At 57.9% G+C, this 14527-nt stretch overlaps 1 protein-coding gene across 1 annotated transcript; it reads left to right on the top strand.

Annotated features, from left to right (window-relative positions):
• Positions 1–3301: 3301 nt before the first annotated feature.
• DLL4 (delta like canonical Notch ligand 4) lies at positions 3302–12276 on the top strand. Its single transcript, XM_055436656.2, has 11 exons — positions 3302–3674; positions 3779–4048; positions 4536–4593; positions 5373–5636; positions 6035–6095; positions 6182–6312; positions 7762–7931; positions 8114–8333; positions 9487–10189; positions 10683–10791; positions 11328–12276. The coding sequence occupies exons 1-11, from the start codon at positions 3609–3611 to the stop codon at positions 11331–11333; spliced, it is 2058 nt and encodes a 685-aa protein (XP_055292631.1). The 5' UTR covers positions 3302–3608; the 3' UTR covers positions 11334–12276.
• The last annotated feature ends 2251 nt before the right edge of the window (positions 12277–14527 follow it).

Below are 14527 nucleotides of genomic sequence, written 5' to 3'. Positions count from 1 at the left end.
GGGCCGGGCTGACGCGTGGCAGCGCCCTGCGGCAGATGAGGCACGCGCCGGCCTCATTTCAATGTGAATGGATCGAATGGAGCAGCCATGTGGCAGCAACAGTTTGCAAATCTCCCCGCCTTCTGTGCAGCTCCCCGGCCGCCGCTCCCTGCACGTGGCCCCTTCTCCGCAGCGACCGCAGCGGCGCCCCTCAAGGCTTAAGCGCCCCGCCCAAGCCAGACTAGCTCCCCTGGACCCCCTCGGCGGGCGCTGTCCCCCTATCGCGCTCCTACCTGAGCGCAGGTCTTCCAGCAGAGAAGGCTATCCCGGGGGTGTGTGTGCAAGCCGGCGCTGAAAGCCGGGACAACGCTCCGCCGCCTCCCACCGGGTGGGGGCGCGAAGGCTACCGAGTAGGGGAGGGGGCCTGAGGCTCTACTCGGTCCCAGTCGCACCCTAATCACTGGGGGTCAGCTTGGGGGCAGGGCTTCAAGACAACTTTGTCTCCTCTGGGCCCCAGGTGCGGGTCTTGCCTGTTGGGGTCACTGTGTACAGCGGCCAAATGGAGAGGACAGCAGAAGCTAAAGTTTCCTGGAGTGGAGGCTGTGGCCTTGCCTGAAGCCAGGCCTCGACCCTCCTTGGGCTCCAGACGTTGGGCAGTGTTGTGGATGCTGGTGGGGATGAGGAGCTGTGGACCCTCGAAGGCCCCCAGTCAGTTCGAGGAAGCCCAGGTCCCTGGGACCTTGCTTCCATGCCCCCTCTCCAGAGCGTGGCCCAGCCTCTGCACAGGAGCAGCGTCCACACACGTCCTCGTGGGTCCCACCCCACTGTGATTTTCATCCTCTGACACTTCACAGCCCTTAGCTCCTGGGAGCCCCTAGGACACGTTTTGGGCCACAAGTCACAAGTGGGAGGAAAGTGGAGGAGCTCCAGTTGTGAAGTCTTCACATTTCTATTTCTGGCCCACAAAGCGACCCTCTCCTGCTCAGCAAATGTGAGCAAAGCTGGACCCCAGCAAACTGGAGTGGGTATTTAGGGCCAAAGACCACATCCTAGAGTCCTAGGGGAGTAAATGAACTTCTGGGACAGCACCCTTTAGCAAATAGGTGCTTCCTGAATGCCTTTTGATGGGGCAAATAATTTAACCCTTTCCTCTACAGGTCAGGGGATTTCTATTTCTTGGATCCCTTGCAAGAATTCTTGACTCTGAGGATAATGATGATGTTTGTGTTTGGTCCTTGACTGTTTGCAAAGTGCTTTTAGGCACATTATTCCGGATGTGTAGAGGGATGGAGAATGTTTCAGTTCTTCCAATACTGAGCAAGATGTCTCCAGTGGGACTGGATATTTCCCTTGAGTGTCAGGCTAGAGCCAGAGCCAGAAAAGGAGCCAGGTTTTTGATTTTGTTTGTTTGTTTTTCTTATTAATGAACTCTCGCGCCAGGATTTTTGGGTTGAAAAGGATAGAACTAGACAGGGCTGGATACCACCTCAGAGGAAAGTGAAGGGCACTCTTTGGCACCCTAGGCAGGACTAAGGGACCCGTAGGGTATGGGCGGAGAACCCACTTGTCAAGATCGCTGGGAGGCCAACCCCGGGCTCCCCCTCCCTCGGGCCTGGGGACTCCGCCTGTCCATAACCTACATTAACTCTGGAGCGCAGCCTGGGCCCATCTGCCGCCCCCGCCCCACCTCGGTTCCCCACGCCAACCCGCTCGCGCCAGATGGTGGCTGGGAGGGGTGGCCGTGCGTGGGGGACCCCGGAGCCCGTCTCCTCACCTCGCCCCTCCCCCAACCCACGCTCCCAACCTCTTGTTTCTCATCCTTGTCCCCCAATCCTGACTACCACCCTCAAGTTAAAAAAAAAAAAATCAGATCATACTCGATCTAGGCAGCTGTTGGGCTCTGCGCCGTGCCCCCCCAAGACTCCCCCGGGCCCGCGCCGCGTCCCTGCTCCCCCCGCATCGATCTTATCGCCCGACTACAGCCATAGCTGCGCGGGCGCGCTGACAGCTGAAGCCGCAGGGCCCCGCCGCCCTCAGCGTCGCAGAGGGAGAGCTCTCCTGCACCCCCCGACACTGGAAGAAGCCGGCCCTCCGGGGTCTAAAGCCTCCGGGGATCAAGCCGGTTCCGGGAAAGCAGCTGCACTGCCGCCGCTCTGAGAAGTGGGGCCACTCAGGGAAGACGCTAAGGCAACACGGGGGAAGTCGCCTGAAACTCAAACGAGTCCGAGCGCTTCCAGTTCCAACCTACATGTCACCCAAAGAGGAGAGGACCCGGGTCTGCCGGACCTAGGCCCCTCACCTGGACTCTGGTGGCTTGAACCAACTCTGGAGCCAGGAGAGTTCCTCCCTGCCCCAACGGAGCGACAGGACGCGGGGGCCGGGGCTTGAGGCTGTTGGGGTGGGGGGAGAAGGTAGGCTCTGGATCTGAAGCTAAACCCAGGTGAGAAGAGGCGCTGAAGGCGGAACCAGACCCTTATTACCATACAGCTGAGGACGCGCCCCCCTTCCTCTGTGTTGGGGGCCACGCCCCCTTACCCCCAGCACGGGGACCACGCGTCTTGGGACTGGCACGCGCCGAGCCCAGGCGGGAAGCAGAAGGGAGGAGGCACGCGCTGGACACGCCCCCTGCAACTGGGGAGGGAGATGCCCACCAGGTGGAGGAACCGAGCCCCCGAGCCTTGGACGCTCGCCTAGTCTGCATTGGCCACAGAGATGTTAATGAGTCCGCCGGCTTCCCTGCAGCGCAGGGTGGTGGTAGGGTGCGGGGGGCCGATGGACGCTCACAGGTTGGAGGCCGACGACGTCAGGGCTCCCGAAGCGCCGGGAGGGTAAAGGAGATCCGAGTCCTTCAGCGCTGGTTTCGCTTTCTGAGCTTAAGTTCCATTTACCTGCTCGAGGGCTGCAGGTAACTAACGCCAGCCGTGGACACACCGCCCACGGGGACTCCCCAGTGTCTCCGCCCCCACTACCATCCGGGAACCACTAGCTCATCTTTCGCCCCATTCCCCTTTTCCTTCTCCTAGTCCTCCCGAGGCCAGTGTCTCCTCCTGTAATCCCGCAGTTGCGGAGAACTGGTCACCTCGGCAGGCTCTGAGCTGGGGGACCCAGGGGCTGAGTGAGAGCGGCCCAGAGGGGCGGGGACCTGTGCCTGACTGGCTGGCGGGGAGGGGGGAAGGCGGGGGCGGAGGCCCCTCCAGGCGGCGCTGGGACTGTAGCGGCTAGAGGCCGGAGGGGAGGGGAGAGTGACCACGAGTCTGAGTGACAGGCGGGTGAAGAGAGGAGCCAATATATATAAGGAAAGCTCGGGAGAGCGCAGGTTTCAGTAGCGGCGCTGAGCGCGGTCAGTGAACGCGAGGCCAAGAGCCGCAGCTCAAGCCGCCTCGGTGCCGCGTACCCGGACACTAGCCTGCTTACAGCACCAGGATTAAGCCGAGGACACGTCCTCAGAGCGGCTGCCACCCAGCCGCCCTCACCTGGATTACCTACCGCGACAGTTGGAGCGCAGTTAGCGCGAAGGAGAGGCGGAAGGAAAGCCCCGAGCGGAGCCTGGCTTTTCAGGGACCCCTCCGGCAGTGGGACGCGCGGGAAAGCTTCCTGGCCCGCGGGTGGAGAGAGCGACGCCCCAGGGGATGGCAGTCGCGTCCCGTCGCGCCTCGGGCTGGGCGCTACTGCTGCTGGTGGCACTTTGGCAGCAGGTAACGTCCCCACCACTCCCTCCCACCGCGCCCGGGGCCTGAGCCCCGGGCGTCCACCGAGCTGACCGCTCCTCTTCTTCCTTCTCTTGGTCCCTGTGCAATAGCCCGCGGCCGGCTCCGGAGTCTTCCAGTTGCAGCTGCAGGAGTTTGCCAACGAGCGAGGCGTACTAGCCAGCGGGCGGCCGTGCGAACCCGGCTGCCGAACCTTCTTCCGCGTCTGCCTTAAGCATTTCCAGGCGGTCGTCTCTCCCGGGCCCTGCACTTTCGGCAGCGTCTCCACGCCTGTGCTGGGCACCAACTCCTTCGCCGTCGGAGACGACAGTAGCGGCGGGGGACGCAACCCTCTCCAACTCCCCTTCAATTTCACCTGGCCGGTGAGTACAGCGTTGGGCGCACTGGGAGGTCACGAGAGAAGGGGGCTCCCTGGGAACAAACCCTCTCTAGATTTCCTCACTCCCTCCCAAAAAACGGGGGGGGCACTCTTTTCTGATCCTTCTTTCCGACTCTTTACTGGGACCTCACCCTCCTGTAGGCTCTCACCAGTCTATCTCTTCCCAGTTCTACTCCGATCTTCTCCTAGATCTTGGGATGCGATTTTCATCACCTGCCACCCCGGCTATTCCTCACCTCCGAAAGACTCCCCCGTACATTCCCCCTTCCTTCAACTCTCCTCCTACCTGGGATTCTCTCGCCTTCCGGGCTCGCGCGCGCTGCCGAGCACAGACCCGTTATGTTGACCCGGGTGCTGTAACTGTATCCTGCAATTAGATTAATTAAACCGGCTGCCGAAAGGCACCCCCACCATCCCCTGTTCATCTCGCCATCGCTCTGTCTTCCCCCGCCCCTCCTTTCTGTTCCCAGGGTACCTTCTCACTCATTATTGAAGCTTGGCACGCACCAGGAGATGACCTGCGGCCAGGTGAGTAGCTCGCTTCGCGGCCACAGGGGGGCGACACGGCGCAGCGCGGAAAGAGTTAATCTGTAATAGGCGGGGGAAGTGCAGGGTTGGGGGTGGGGGGCAGGACGCTCAGCCAGGCCGGGAGCTGCGCCCCGCGCTGGACGCTCGGATTCCGCCCGCTGCCTGGACTCTGAGCACAATTGCGTTTCCTGCGGGTTATTTTTGGCGTGGGAACGCGGGGAGCACGGCGGTGAGAAAGGCCGAAGCTGCCAGCGCCGCTGACGGGCCCCTTCCTGTATTTTACACCTTTCGCGAATTCCGCTCCTTTGGAAAGGGAATAATGGCTTTGGGATGTTGTTCTGACACAGAGGAAAAGGATATTTCAGCAGCACAACAATTCTCACTTTGAAAAGGAAAAAGAAAAGCATTACCCATCTTTGAGGGCAGAACCCCTGAATGGGCACCAGAGGACCCTTTGCTCCCAGGGTCCTCAAAGGCCTGGAGAACTTTTCTTTTTTTTTTCTTTTATCCCCTCATTTTGACCTCTTTTCCTCTTTCCCCTGCCTATCTGCCTCCAGAACACTGGGATATCTTAACATCCTTCTATTGTCCCCTTTTTGAATGGTATCAGGCCCTCTGCACGTGCACATACAGAGCAGCTGAGCAGTGGGACCCTTGGGTTCCTCTGGCTTGGGCTTGCTGGCAGGTGGGGGTCATCTGGATAACTGGTTTGATCCAGCAGTTGCTGGCACTCTTGGGGACTGGCTTCCCTTCCTTGACCCGGCCCTCTGCCCCTTCAGAGGCCTTGCCACCAGACGCACTCATCAGCAAGATCGCCATCCAGGGCTCCCTAGCTGTGGGCCAGAACTGGTTACTGGATGAGCAGACCAGCCCTCTCACAAGGCTGCGCTACTCTTACCGGGTCATCTGCAGTGACAACTACTATGGGGACAGCTGCTCACGTCTATGCAAGAAGCGCAATGACCACTTCGGCCACTACGTGTGTCAGCCAGATGGCAGCCTGTCTTGCCTGCCCGGCTGGACAGGGGAGTACTGCGAACAGCGTAAGCAGCCAAGCTCCCACCTGCCTGGAGGGGGGTCCCCGGAACAAACACAGTGGCATCTTTTCTTCTGCAGTCTGCCTCCCTTGGAGAGCGGTCTGGGCTGTCCACTAACTGGGCCTCAGGAACAGCTGGGGATGCTTAGGACGGGCTTGGACTCTGCCCTCTCTCTTCTTAGCATTCCTCCCCATCATGCTAAGTCCACAAAGACCCCGTTATTGCACTGGATTCTCCTTCCCTGTGCCATTATTTCTCTTTAAGTCATCCATGGCTCCCTTGGGAGGCCAGGAGTGGGAAGTAAGCCCAGGAGAGCTGGGGGCACCCCCAGGGCAGGAGAGGGAGAATAGCACTTCAGAGTCATTGGCATCCCGCCCTCACCCAGCCCTGTTTTCTTTCCTCAGCTATCTGTCTTTCTGGCTGTCATGAACAGAATGGCTACTGCAGCAAGCCTGCAGAGTGCATGTGAGTAGGGGACCGGAAGCTGTGAGCGGGGAGCCGCCCCCTGGCCAGGCCCTCACCTCACCCCCAGCTTGTCTTTTGTTCTACAGCTGCCGCCCGGGCTGGCAGGGCCGCCTGTGCAATGAATGCATCCCCCACAATGGCTGTCGCCATGGCACCTGCAGCACCCCCTGGCAATGCACTTGTGATGAGGGCTGGGGAGGCCTGTTCTGTGACCAAGGTGAGTCAGGGCAGGGCAGAAAGAGGGGATGGGCTGGGGGTGGAAACCAGAGCTGTCACCTGGACCTTTCCTACTTGATGACTGATGAACTTTCTCATTATCCTTCAAGGAACTTGGGACTTGGAAGGATCTTAACAACTGGCTTAACATGAGCTGGTGGGTCCTTCTTCCTCGGGTGCTAGGGAAAGAGGGTGGCTGGAGAAGCCAGGAGGGTGACAAGTTGGCAGCCTGAAGGTGGCCTCATAAATTCCAACAAGGCCAGAGAGGGGGGTGCCAGGGTCAGTTCCTCTTTCTACCTTGTAGTTACCTATTAACCCCCTAAGTGTTTGCTTACCTGCCAGGGCTGTTTGAGCAGCTCTCCCCTAAACAGCTGTCTGGTGGGGTGTGCCCACGGGCTGCCCCGAGGCTGTGGGTGCGGGGGACCTCTGGGCGGAGTGACATCTAACCGCCTTCTCGATGGGGCAGAAACAGCCTCCCTTGTTCTCCCCAGTAGCACTTGCCAGGCAGCTGCCTGAGCCCACAGTCTTCCTGGTGTTTGGGGGGCCGGTCACTCTTCTGGCTGTACGGGGGTCTGCCAGCCTCGGTGGTGGGGGAGGGAGCCTTTTCTCCTTCATCCTTATAGCCAGCTGCAGCGCGTTCCTCCCATTTTCAGGGTCAAATGGGGTGGCTGCTGCCATGGAGACACCAGCACAGGCCTGGGTAGGGTGGGCAGGACGCGTGCCAGGATAGGAAGAACTTGCCTGGGCCCTGACTCGCTGCAACAAGGGGCTTGGAATTCAGCCCCTGTATTCTCTGTGCCTGTGTGTGTCACTCTGTCCCCCCTCCACGCCCCTCGAACACACACACACACACACACCTGGTTCCTGCCTTGTCTCTTTCCTCTCCCACATTTGCTCCCAGGTGACACAGCCATATACTCGTCTTATTCAAACATAGCCCTTATAGTCCCTGTATTTGCACTGTCTGGTTCTCCCTCCCCGTCCTCCCCGAATAAGAAAACAAAGACTTATATTTCAAAATACCCCCGTAACACATTCCACTTTTAAAAATGCCTGGTAACCACCTATGGTGGCTCTAGCCTTCCCTCTACTCTTTCCACCTGTTAAAATTGCAGCCCTCTTCCAGGCTTGCCTCTGCTGCCCCTCTTCCATGAAGCCTTTTCTGACTTCCTCCTCAATATGTGGCCTTGCTGTCCCCTCCTCTTCCTTACCTTTATGTGTTTGTGAGCTTCCCTGCAGGCAGGTGTCCAACTGTGTTTTTTCAACTTTGATTGATTGTACTCCTCAGATGTTGTTCTAGGTGCTTCGATATACATGATTTCACTGGGGGAAGAAGAAGGGTATTCAACCCAAAGGAAGACTTGGGTTGAAGACAGTGAACTTGTACTCCATGGAGCCTGGAGGTGGAGACCATTTTTTGGCTCTGCTCAGTTGGTTCCTGTCTCCACAGATCTCAACTACTGCACCCACCATTCCCCGTGCAAGAATGGGGCAACATGCTCCAACAGTGGGCAGCGGAGCTATACCTGCACCTGTCGCCCAGGCTACACTGGCGTAGACTGCGAGCTGGAGCTCAGCGAGTGTGATAGCAACCCCTGTCGCAACGGAGGCAGCTGTAAGGTGAGGCCTAGGCCAGCCCAGAAAGCAGAGCTCTGGCCAGGTGGTACCCGGGCATCCCCACCCCAGGCGGCCAGTGAGTGTGCAGCCATGGGCAGGCACTATGGGCAGGTGGGAGCTAGGTCCCAGCCATGAATCCCTGCTCCCCAGGGTTTGACTTTGGCCCCTTTCTGTTCTCATTCCAGGACCAGGAGGACGGCTACCACTGCCTGTGTCCCCCGGGCTACTATGGCCTGCACTGCGAACACAGCACCTTGAGTTGTGCTGACTCCCCTTGCTTCAATGGGGGCTCCTGTCGGGAGCGCAACCAGGGGACCAGCTATGCCTGTGAATGCCCCCCCAACTTTACTGGCTCCAACTGTGAGAAGAAAGTGGACAGGTGTACCAGCAACCCATGTGCCAATGGTGCGTCCTGTTGCCTTGCTAACCTGATGGATCGGCCCTAGGGCCGAGAGAACTTTCTGGTGAGGGAGGGTCACAAGAGGAGGAGAGAGGCCTTGTGTGTCACTCCGGGCAGGCTGAGATGGATCTGCATCTGCTCTGGATGCTGAAGAACTTGTTTGATCATCTGGGTGGCTTTGGAAGAAGAGCAGGTTAGCAGTGGGTGCAGGCCATTGGAGAGGAAGCAATATGCACATTGCCTGGCTTCCATTCCTATTCCCATGTCCTGACCTGGCTGGGGTGGCTTCTGACCCTCCCCAAGAAGTCCTGGCTAGAGAAAGGGACTTTGAAGTCCTCATGTCCCTCTTTGAAGGTGGCTAGCAGGTGAGGGATCGGCACATGGAGGCCTCATCTTGCCCCATGGCTATGGGGAACCCAGAACCTTAAGGTGTCTGGAATGTTCAGCATTTTGGGGGGCACCAAGTATGTCGTCTTTGGTCTTTGTCTCCTCGGTCCGCTGGTGACCATCTGGGAGACAGACAGACAGCACTGTGCTGGGGAGAAGGCTGGAGAGGGACCGGAAGGGTTGAGATGGAATCTCCTCTCTGACTAGTCACTAGTTAACTCCCTGGAGCCACAGTTTCTTCATCACCAAGTGGGAAAATGTACTACCTGCCCTCTGTCTTTGATGTGGTTGTGATGCTTAAGTGAAACAATAATTTATTTGAGCATTTACTATACACCAGGCACGGGCTTGTGTCTTCATGCATTATTTTACCTAACCTTCAAAAGACAGCCTATAGCATTCTTCTCCAATTTAACGTATGAGGAAACTGAGGCTTAGAAATAAAATAAAGGAACAGGTGCCAGATCCTTAGTTAGAGAGAGACTGCTGAGATTCAAACCCAAGCGTATCTGCTTGATTCTACTGTAAAGCTCTATAAGCAGCCAGTGGTTTTTATACATGAGCCTGCTGAGGCGTAGAGGACCAGGGTCATCCTTAACTCGGGGTCTCCTGACTCTTCCTGCAAAGAACTCTATAGCAGGATCTGTACATGCTGGCTGTGCTCTGGAGGCAGGAGGACCTGAGCTGGGAGCTGGTTCCTGGGATGGGGCACCCTCTGCTCCAGGGGGGTTCCCTGGAGATGGCTGACTTGTAGCCTGTGTGTACCCATAGGGGGCCAGTGCCTGAACCGAGGTCCGAACCGCATGTGCCGCTGCCGTCCTGGATTCACTGGCGCCCACTGTGAGATCAACATCAGCGACTGTGCCCGCAGCCCTTGTGTCCATGGTGGCACGTGCCACGACCTGGAGAATGGGTTCGTGTGCACCTGTCCAGCCGGCTTCTCTGGCCGGCGCTGCGAGGTGCGGATGCCTGCCGAAGCCTGTGCCTCGGGACCCTGCTTCAATGGCGCCACGTGCTACCCTGGCCTCCCTCCTGACAACTTCGTCTGCAACTGCCCCTATGGCTTCGTGGGCAGCCGCTGCGAGTTCCCCATGAGCATGCCCCCCAGCTTCCCCTGGGTGGCTGTGTCCCTGGGCGTGGGGCTGGTGGTGGTGCTGGTGTTGCTGTGCATGGTGGCAGTGGCGGTGCGGCAGCTGCGGCTGAGGCGGCCCGACGGCGGCAGCAGGGAGGCTATGAACAATTTGTCGGACTTCCAAAAGGACAACCTGATCCCTACCGCCCAGCTCAAGAACACAAACCAGAAGAAGGAGCTGGAAGTAGACTGTGGCCTGGACAAGTCCAACTGTGGCAAACAGCAGAACCACACGTTGGACTATAATCTGGCCCCAGGGCTCCTGGGGCGGGGGTTCCTGCCCGGGAAGTATTCCCACAGTGACAAGAGCTTAGGGGAGAAGGCGCCACTGCGGTTACACAGGTAAGCAGTACCTGGAGGCCCAGGGGCTTCCTGGGGAAACACCTACGGTCCTGCCTGGGCTCCCCCAGGACAGGTGGGAGGCTGGCCCCAGGCCCTTGACTGTTTTTAAGCAAATAGGGGCTCTTGCTGCTGATAGGTGACAAATCCAATAGGATTTCTTCCAGGCTCCTTTTATCCCTCCTTCCCATTCACTAATTCATTCATTCACAAATGTCAAAAGTCCACACTATGTCACTTGCAACTCCAAGTTTCCCCCAGCATGGCTTGCCTCCAGTGGCACACTGGCCTTTTCCGGGCCTGAGACCTCTGTGGCTCTCTCAAGGCCTGTTCCCAACTGCCTACCAGGCTAGCACTGGGTATCCCTAATCCCTGTGTCTTCTCCCAGAGCCACCTTGGCCAGTTCCCTTTGGCTCTCCAGGGTCCAGCTTAGCGCCTCACCTCCTCCAGCCCTCTGCTCATCTCTCCCTCACCGGCCTGTCTTGTGTTCCCTCAGTGAAAAGCCAGAGTGTCGGATATCAGCCATATGCTCCCCCAGGGACTCCATGTACCAGTCTGTGTGTTTGATATCAGAAGAGAGGAATGAATGTGTCATTGCCACAGAGGTGAGTGATGGGCCCGCCTTCTCTTCTAGCATGTGGCCTCCCGCCTCTAGGGAATGAGAAAGTGGCCCAGTTACTCTTGACCCCAGGGGCCGCTCCTGAAGAGTGGGTCAGAACCCCTCCTTGGCAGGCCTGGATCAGTGGCTCTTGGATCTCTGTTGGCCTCGTTGCCACAGAGGGTGTGAAATAGGAGCCGCAGTGGTGAGCCAGCCTGGTCTCTTCCTGCTGTGTTAGTGCTGGGCTGGGCAGCCGTGGCACCTGGCCAGTTCCCGGGAGCTGCTTCCCAGCTGCTGGTGGGTGAGGGTGGTTGCCTTGGGCCCCTCCTGCCCCTCCTCACTGGCTTCCTTCACTGGCCCCCTCATGGGCACAGACTTCCAGCCATGGGTGTGTGTTGGGCCGGAAGACCAGGAGGGCTGTCCCCCACCTCCACTTTACCCCACCTGCCTCACTGGCTTCTCCCAGGGAGGCCCAGGGCAGCAATGGAGGGAGTGCTGGCACCCCAGGGTAACCCACTTTCCTCCTTTCCACATGCCCCCCAGGTATAAGGCAGGAGCCTCCCCAGGACATCCCAGCTCCACCCCAGCAGCTGGACCTTCCTTCTGCATTGTTTACATTGCATCCTGGATGGGACATTTTTAGTATGCAACGTGCTGCTCTCAGGAGGAAGAGGGAATGGCCTGAACTGGACAGACTGTGAACCTGCCGAGAGATGCAGTACCCTTCCACATCTTTGGGTGTCTGTCTGGCATCAGATTGGCAGCCGCACCAGCCAGGGGAACAGAGGAGAGGAGAGGTGCCACTTGGATCCGCCCTGCCAGCAGCGGCCTTCAAGGGCTCCTTGGGGCTCCAGCCTATTTTCCAGAGGGAGGGGCAGTGGTCCCATGGGGCCTGGAGATGCTCTGGCTTCCACTGGCATCTGTGTTTCCAAAAGTGCCTTGGCCCAGGCTTCATGGCAACAGCTGGGTCCAAATCAGAGAGGAGAGAGGAGGCCAGTAAGGGCAGGGCCATCCGCCAGCCAGGAAGCCACCTGGTGCAGCTCTTGGCAGGAGTGTCCCTGCAGGTGAGGTGAGCTCCCAGAGCAGAGAGGAGGAGCACTTTCTGCCCCATGCTTCCAACGACTGCATGTGGGCCTTGCTCCTGACACCACCCCATCCTCTCCCTGGCCCGGGCTCTCTGGGTAAGGATATTGGTAAGCCTTCCCTGGCTTCCACGGCCTCTGGCCCCGGATGCCTCAGGCTCCTGTGAGCTGATGGGGGAGGGCCTGCCCCTCTTCCCAGCCAGGGGCACCAGGCCTAACTGGGGAGCTCCAGGCAGAGATGATGGAAATTCTGGTGAGGGAGAAATTGGGTGCTGTGGACACCCAGATCCTTCCCTCCTTGAAGCCCATTCCAACGGCCCCGAGCCTGGGCTCTGCCCACACCTACTACTGCCGCCGGACTACCCTTGAAGCCGATCTTCAGAAATCAATAATATGAGTTTTTATTTTTTTTTTGTAGTTTATTTTGGAGTCTAGTATTTCAATAATTTAAGAATCAGAAGCACTGACCTTTCTACATTTTATAACATTATTTTGTATATAATGTGTATTTATAATATGGAACAGATGTGTACAGGAGTTTATTACTTCTTGGGTCCTGTCTTTGTGATGACAGAGTGGGAATCCTTCTGACTCCCCTTCTCATATTTCTGCCGGCTTCCCCCCACCTCCCCCACAGAACTCCTGGGACCTGTGCATGCACTTGGGATTGGCCTGCTGTGCCCCGGGCCCTCGTCCTCTTCTAGTCCTTGGGGAACCTGGCTTCACCCATCTAGTCCCCAGCCTGGGCTAGCCTTCTCTGCCTGATGGCTTGAGGTTGGTTGCAACCCCCTCTTGCTCGTACCATTCCTTGGGGGATATGCCCCCTGAACTGATTGTACCCCTCTTTTCTCTCTTAGTCTGAAAAGGCTTATGGACACCCTAGTCAGCCTGGGAGATACAGGAATTCAGGGGAAGGAGACAATCCAGCCAGTCTTCCTCTTTTCAAAAGGAGTCTCTTGTCAGAGCACGGGGTCTCTGAACCACGATAATGTCTGGGCCCTTCTTCCTGCTGCTGCAGGGTTTTAGATGGACTGGCACCCTGCTCTTTTTTTAAGCCTTGGCCAGGCACTGGTCTTTGTGCCAGGGGATTTGCCTTGGGTCTGTCCTTGCAGCTGGGCAAGAGAGCTGGTGCACTGTGCCTGTTCTGCCCGGAGCTGCTAGAGTTTCCTGAAGGCTGTAGAGGGGATGAGGAAGAGGAGGGAGGCTTCCCTGAGTCTGGGTTTCTCTGGCTGAGGCACTATTTTTTTCGACGGACTTTCAGTCTTGACTTCATGGCTAGCTTCCTCTAAGGCTCAAGATGGTCCCTAGGGTGCCACAGTCTTCTCTCTACAGCCACAAACATATCCCTTGGAGAGCAAGTGATGAAAAATGAGCCACTGACAAAAAGCTGAGCAGATGCTCCTGGCTCTCAGTCTGTCCAGTAAAGCAGAATAGACCCAGCAGATGCTCCCAGTGGAGACCAAGTACATGCAGCGCTTCTTGCTTCCCTTGTCCTCCTTCTCCCTGACACAGCATACTCACCCCTAATCTGGGTACTTATGCCTGACGCAAGGGAGCAAGATCGTCCACACTCACCCTAGTGCACACGCTCCACGCCTCACCACCTCTCTCTGTTCCCCTCACTGCACACACAGGGTATCAAACAGGAAAGCATTCAGGGAACCGTTCCCACAGCCTGAGCCGGCAGCAGGGGGAAGAACAACACGACCTCACTCTTCCTGCCCAAAATGAAACAGGAAAGCAGCTCCCGGGCCCTGGGGGGGCGGGGGGAACTGGGCTGGGACACGAAGGCGAGATGACGAGGCTCCCATGTGGGGGACAGGTAGGACACCCGCGGGCTTGCACGTCCACACCACGGTGTTGTGCTGGGCTGCACGGGCTGCCAGGTCCTCAGAGAAGAGAGTCCTGAAGGGGAGCTGGCTGGTCAAACCCACTCACCCGATCTGATACCGAGCCAGCTTTCTGGGGAAAGAGGATCTCTTCATGCACTTAGTCTGGGCAGCTTCACCCCGTAGCTTGTGCCAGGCTCCACCTCTACTGACATGCGCCAGGCACTTGGGGTGTGAACAGGCCACAGTGGAAGCCCTTCTTTCTCTGGGATGTCCAGGTCACTCCCTGAGGGTTTGGCCCCTTCTCATAGGTAAGGTACCCACGTTTTTTCCTGATGGAGTGTTCAGGAGAGGCCCCAGGCTTGGCGGACACAAAGCCAGATGATAGCTGTGGACTCACTGTGAGGTGTTCTTCTTGGCTTATCAAAACACCCATGCTTAATCTGTACTGGAATTTCGCAAGAGAATTCACAGCATAGCAGTTCCTTAGCCTGGAGGCAGTGCCCCGTCTAAAGGAAAGCCTAACCCACGGTGACTTCCAGTTCTGAGGACAGTGGCTTTTCCAGGGCTTACTGGCTAGTAACCACCTGGATATCACCGTGGAAGGTGAGGTAGGGAGAGGCTGTGAAGAAGGGTGGTTCAGCTAGGGTTCCCTCTCCTGCCTCAGAGCCAGATTGGTCAGGGGATAGAAAAAAAGGACAGTGGCTCTTACCTCGCCCTCCTTTCCCCTCTCCCCCGCCCCGTCCCCGGCTAGATGAGGCCACTAGACAACTCAGGTTGTGCGGCTGCTCCACTCCTTACGAGGACCCACAGGGGTCCTCCTCCTTGCCAC

This window comes from Moschus berezovskii, chromosome 9 (assembly GCF_049115385.1).
Source record: "Moschus berezovskii isolate FMDL1 chromosome 9, NW_MosBer_1.0, whole genome shotgun sequence".
Taxonomy (NCBI): Eukaryota; Metazoa; Chordata; class Mammalia; order Artiodactyla; family Moschidae; genus Moschus; species Moschus berezovskii.
The sequence above is the reverse complement of the archived record's forward strand: the minus strand, read 5'-3'. Positions and strand labels throughout refer to the sequence as shown.

Coding starts and splice junctions, on each gene's coding strand:
- DLL4 (XM_055436656.2), top strand. CDS start 3,609: ATGGCAGTCGCGTCCCGTCGCGCCTCGGGCTGGGCGCTACTGCTGCTG. Junction 6,096..6,181: donor AGCAAGCCTGCAGAGTGCAT/GTGAGTAGGGGA, acceptor TTTGTTCTACAG/CTGCCGCCCGGGCTGGCAGG. Junction 8,334..9,486: donor CAGCAACCCATGTGCCAATG/GTGCGTCCTGTT, acceptor GTGTACCCATAG/GGGGCCAGTGCCTGAACCGA.